Source organism: Erythrolamprus reginae, chromosome 5 (assembly GCF_031021105.1).
Source record: "Erythrolamprus reginae isolate rEryReg1 chromosome 5, rEryReg1.hap1, whole genome shotgun sequence".
Taxonomy (NCBI): domain Eukaryota; kingdom Metazoa; phylum Chordata; class Lepidosauria; order Squamata; family Dipsadidae; genus Erythrolamprus; species Erythrolamprus reginae.
In genome coordinates, this window is record NC_091954.1 from 85,610,034 (window position 1) to 85,615,959 (window position 5,926).

A 5,926-nucleotide genomic window follows, 5' to 3' on the forward strand; every position below is an offset into this window, starting at 1 on the left:
TCAAGTCTCTTCTATAAAGCTGAAATCCTGGTGAATTTATGGCTGTGAAATTTTCTCAGCAACAATATAAATGTAGGTGCTTTCTTCTGCGATGTTTCTATGCCCAGTATAGCCTATAAACTTGAAATCCTTGATGGTCTCCTTCTATCCAAATTCATACAATGAAGTGATTAAGGACTAGAATGTTAGAATGTGGGTTCTAATCCACCCTCAACTATAAAATATATATCTCTCTCTTTTCCTCCCCCCTCTACCCCGTCTCTTACACACATACACCTTTATTGCAGTATCTCTCATGTTATCCCCACAACAACCATACTGCAGTATAGGTGTATGTATGTAAGAGGAAAAAGGGCTCTTAAGCCTCATAAATTGAGCATAATAAACAACAGGGGGAGGGGGAGGACAAGGGCAAGAATAAGAGCCCTGAGCATCACTAGCAGAAATGCTAAAGGTTCAGCATTTGAACCCGTTCAGTAGTTTTTATTCGGGACATTAGAAAAGGACAACATATTACAGTACAGTGTTTCTCAGACGTTCATTTCCTGGGTCTATTTTTTTAAGAGACTATGAATAGAATAGGTTTATTGGTCAAATGAAAAACAGTATTTTTCCCCCAGTTACATTCTATGATTTTTGCCTTAGTGTCCGGGAAGCCTTTTAAATGCTCGGCTGGAGTCTCTTATGAACAATGTAGGCTCTCGCTGTCAAGAATGTCACGATCCTGGCTCCTCTGTATCGCTTTTACTTATGTCATACAAGAAATCTCAGACAAGCTTGCCACCACACCGAGCTGAAATACAAATAACCCCCTACAGGCTTCCCGTTTCTCCCAAGCCTCCTTTAAACGGTGAACTCCACCCCCCCATCCCCATCCAGAGAATAATTCGCAAGGATGCTCCTAGCAGTGCTGCTTGATGTTTCGGGCTCCCTTTCCGCGAAGGGCACCACAGCTTTTGCTCCTAATCACGATTATTCCACGGCTGCGAAGTGAACGTTTGTGCGGGGGTGGCAGCCGCGGCATCAAATGGACAAGAAACTAACTTTCCAAGACGGCGTTTATCTGGCGCCTCGGTTTCTATTCGGACGGCCTGAAAATCCGGGCCTGTAATGCGGGGAGGGGGGAGGACGGACCATCCATCAGCCGGAAGAGTCAAGGTTCCTTTCGGGCGACCTCGAAGGGCTTCCCTCTAAACCTCCGTCTGGCAAGATAGGCTGGGAAAACTTTCCGCATCCCTCAACGGAAGTGGAGGCGGTGGGCCACCGGGAGAGGAGCGAAACCGCCTCAGAGAGGCTTTTTCGGAGCTGGGGGGCGGGGAGGAAGACCCCCGAAGCCAGGTGGGGCAGAGCGAGCCGGGCCGGGCAGCCAGCTGAGTCAGGCTGCCCTCGCTAGCTGGCAGACCAGCCGGTCGGCCTTCCGCCGCAGTAGCCCGGCGTGAAGACCGGCGCATCGCTGAGGGGATTTTTTTTTGGGGGGGGAGGGAGGGGAGGGGAGCGTAGAGCCGCGGAGTGGCAGGCGCGTCGTCCAATGGGAAGGCACTAGAACGACCACGGGGGCCGAACGAGGGCCGGTGGCGTGGAAGCTGCAGCTCCCCAGCCATTCAATAGAGGGGGACGCGAGCCTGCCGAGAGGGCGCCGCCGCCGCTGCCGTTACTACTTAAAAGGTTAGCGCCGCCGCCGCTGCTTTTGGGCTTCTCTGCAGCTTTGGGATTTCGGCGGGCCGGGCGAGAAGTGGCTCCTTTCCAAAGAGCCGATGGACTTGCCATGGAGCGTCATCGTCTGAGCGCTGCCGCCGCTGGTGCAGAGAGGCCGGCTTGGGCTCCTCTTCTCTTCCTGCAGGATCCAAGGTTTGGCGGACGTCGGCCAGGAGCACCGATGGGCAGCCGGCGGCTCGGAGGAGAAAGATCCAACGGCTCTTCCCCGTCGCCTTAGTGGCGGGTGCTGCTCCCGCTCGCTCGGCCACTTCTTCGCCCGGCATCATCCCCCCCCCCCCCGGCCGCTGGCGTGCGAGAGTTGCCCGTTCCCGCACTTCTTCCCCCCGCGACGCACTTCCTCGGGAACCGGGGGCTCCGCGACCTCTGAAAGTTTGCGCGCTTCCCGGACCCTCGGCCGGCGGCTTTGGCTGCGGAGCGGAAACTCTTCCGGCTCCCGCGGAACGGACGAGTCTTCTCCGGCTCGGGTGATGATGTATGGACTTGAGTGCGGATGAGTCCCTCGCGCTGGATCGACCCTTTCCTAGGGAAACCTGGGCGAGCGATGGCAGGTAGGAAGGACGGGAAGTTCTCCTGAAGGCGCCGTTGTAGGAGGCGAGTGAGCGGGGAGCAGGAAGGCGGGCCTGCAGGGAAGCTGGCGGGATGCCCTCCGCCCTGGGAGGAAAGTGCCCGGACGACCTGACCCACCGGTTTGCTCTTGGAGCCATTGGCCTGTGATGTGCCCCTGTTGGCAGGGCTGGTTCCCAGTCCTGTCACCAGCTTAGCGACATGAAAGTGTTCCGCAGGAAGGCTCTGGTGCTTTGCTTGGGCTACCTGCTGCTGCTGCTGCTAACCATGCTCAACTTGCTGGACTATAAGTGGCACAAGGGTCCGCAGCAGTGTAGTGGCCCGTCACCCGCCCGGCGTGTATCCTACCAGCAGCAGCTGCCTTATTATGCCTCTCAGTCCAGGTCGGACACGCGGGCCCTCTACGGGCCTCCCGTGCCCTCGAGCCGCAAGCGGCAACTGGTCTACGTCTTCACCACTTGGCGTTCGGGGTCCTCCTTCTTTGGCGAGCTCTTCAACCAGAACCCGGAGGTCTTCTTCCTTTACGAGCCCGTGTGGCATGTGTGGCAGAAGCTCTACCCGGGAGATGCTGTTTCCCTGCAAGGCGCAGCGCGGGACATGTTAAGTTCCCTCTACCGCTGTGACCTCTCTGTCTTCCAGCTATACAGCACTGCGGGGGCGGGGAAAAATCTCACCACCTTGGGCATCTTTGGCGCCTCCACCAACAAGGTCATCTGCTCCTCGCCCCTTTGCCCAGCTTACCGCAAGCAAACGGTGGGCATGGTGGACGACAAGTTGTGCAAGAAGTGCCCACCGCGACAGCTCAGTCTTTTGCAGGAGGAATGCCTCAGGTACCGCACTTTAGTCATCAAAGGGGTCCGGGTCTTTGACATTGCAGTTTTAGCGCCACTCATCCAAGACCCTTTCCTGGGTCTCAAAGTTATCCACCTGGTCAGGGACCCCCGGGCTGTGGCTAGTTCCAGGATCAAATCCCGCCACGGGCTCATCCGCGAGAGCTTACAGGTGGTGAGGAGCAGGGACCCTCGCATTCATCGAATGCCGTTTCTGGATGTAAGCCACAAGCTGAACAAGAAGGACGGAGGAGGAGGTGGTTCGGACTACCATGCCTTGGGAGCTATGGAGGTCATCTGTGGCAGCATGGCAAAGACTCTGCAAATGGCTTTGCACCCACCGGATTGGCTGAAGGGGAATTATATGGCTGTCCGGTATGAGGACCTGGTGATGGACCCCATTAAGACTTTGCGACAGGTCTATGGGTTTGTCAATTTAGTGGTGAGCCCAGAGATGGAAAGGTTTGCTCTCAATATGACAAGTGGACCTGGGTACTCTTCCAAACCTTTCGTGGTCTCTGCCAGGAATGCTAGCCAGGCAGTTAATGCCTGGAGGACCGCACTGAGCTTTCATCAAATCAGGCAAGTGGAGGAGTTTTGCCACCAGCCTATGTCTATCCTAGGCTATGAGAAAGCCAGTAGCCCTGAAGAAGTCAAAGATCTTAGCAAAACCTTGCTCGGGAAGCCAAGATTGTGAAAAGGATGTGTGCCTTTTGACACATAAGGACGTACAGAGAAAGCCATCTACAACCTTCCATTTAACAACGAGAAGGAGAATGCAAAATATAGCTTTTTCTTAAAAGATATATTGTTCATTTTACTTCTCTAGAAAATACTGAGAATTACACACATTCACATTTTTTCTTTGCTCAGCTGATATAATTTAAACACACACAGTGACTTAAGTATTTGTAAGACTTTATTATCCCCTTCCAGAAATTCAAGGCACATGATTCAGTACAAACCAGAATCTTTATATACTTATTGTGATAGTAATCATGAGAGCTTTGCATATCTGTGGTCAGGGTTGGGTGGCATCCGTGGTAAGGGACTAATCAGTAAAACAAGATTCATAAGACTGAACTTTTGTATAAATGTTTAAATGTAATGAGTTCAATAAAAGATTCTCATTTTACAGTGACTTGATTGTACATGTATATATGCATTTATTAATTATGCTAGTGATGAAAGCTCTTTAGAGAGTTTGCTGATTGTCAGAAAAACTATTTTTATTTTCTTAAAAGCAGATAAATGGTTTCCTTTCCTGCCTGTATAAAAAAAGATAAAAATATAGCATTCCAAAATATCTATCGATAGAAATAGTTTCCCATTCAAAAAGGTCTGGGTTGAAAAATATTACTTAAAACAATTTTGCACGTCCTTATGCCACATTGCAACAAAAAATTAGATTGTGAATTAAAGTGCACTTTAAAAGACAACCAATTTATCATGGCACACACTTTTAATCAAATTCCTGGATTGTTAACTTGCTAAAACTTTAAATCTCTAAATTGGGAAGTCAAGAGGGAAATAATATAGTGTTTATAAAAAAATAATTTGTTCTGGCTGCAGTTCTGGGATTTAAATGAATCTTGCTGGTTTTTCTAAATCTGTGATTTTTTTTAATTAACAGTTTTTAAAAAGAGGTTGGTTGTCGCCTATAGAAACTGCTTTAGAACCACACAGCAAATTTTGTAAGAAATTTTATTTATTTATTTGTTTGTTTGTATAAGATAGTAGTTTGTATAAACATAACAAGTAAAATGTAATGATAAAAAAGGACAATAAGACAGTAGGATAGGGATGGTAGACAGAAAAACAAACTGCTATTTCTATGAGCAGTATTGGAATGATGAACAGTGTGTCTGAACGCTGTGATGTTAATTATTCTAGAACACTGCTGGGGTATTTTGGCAGTTGAACTCTACACATCTTCAAGTTACCAAGTTGGGAAAACAGTTCTAGAACCTTAAGAAACAAAGATATTATTTATATGAAAGTAGTTGCTGCTGAGAAGCAAATATTTAAATCTCCAGTTCTGTGTTGGTCCAGGGATAAGCTTCATTGGACTCAGTATATTTTCATTTTGGTAATAAATTAATTGGTAATTTATTAATAAATAAATAAAATAAATAAATAACTTCAGTAAATTCTTCACTGAAGTAGAAGATACACTTTGAAATTGATAATGTTTTAAGAGTCTACCTTTCCTAACATTGAATAGACCATTATTACTGGCTAATGGGCAATTGTTAAGCGACATTACATGCCAATAGTGCTTATTTTCTATCTGTGTAGAAAACTTTGAAAATGCTCTGAAGGTGCCTGATACTGGATTCAAGAATTAATTATCAACAAGAATCTTAATTGGATTGTTCTAACAGCAAAACTAAACGTTACTGCATCAGAATTTTACATTTGAATTAAAGGGTGTTCTAGGCTTTGTGTCTTGGGCTATGAGCTATGGTTCACTTGAATTCTATCCTTAAGGGAATGCTAGCTTTTAGATGCTTAAGAGTCTTCGGAGAGGGGCGGCATACAAATCTAAGTAATAAATAAATAAATAAATTATTAGAGGAGTAAGTGTTGTGAAAATCAGTGGAATTTATCCCAGTGTAGACCTAGGTTGCCTGTATTATTATTTTTCCTCTCTTCATTTGCTATCTCATGATGTGCCTTCTGAAGCCTGTGTCCTCTTCTCCTAAATGTTTAATTAGAGAGATGAGCTACTTTTGCTGAAATTGCAATTTAGTTTTTCCTAAGAGGTAGATGCAGCTACTCTGCCAAGGACAGGAGCTTTTTGATCTTGCAAGTCA

The 5,926-nt window shown here is 47.3% G+C and overlaps 1 protein-coding gene across 1 annotated transcript; it reads left to right on the plus strand.

Annotated features, from left to right (window-relative positions):
- Window positions 1-1,598: 1,598 nt before the first annotated feature.
- On the plus strand, window positions 1,599-4,251 carry CHST2 (carbohydrate sulfotransferase 2). The gene has a single exon (XM_070754097.1). It carries the CDS (start codon window positions 2,482-2,484, stop codon window positions 3,805-3,807), a length of 1,326 nt encoding a protein of 441 aa, XP_070610198.1. The 5' UTR covers window positions 1,599-2,481; the 3' UTR covers window positions 3,808-4,251.
- Window positions 4,252-5,926: the final 1,675 nt, after the last annotated feature.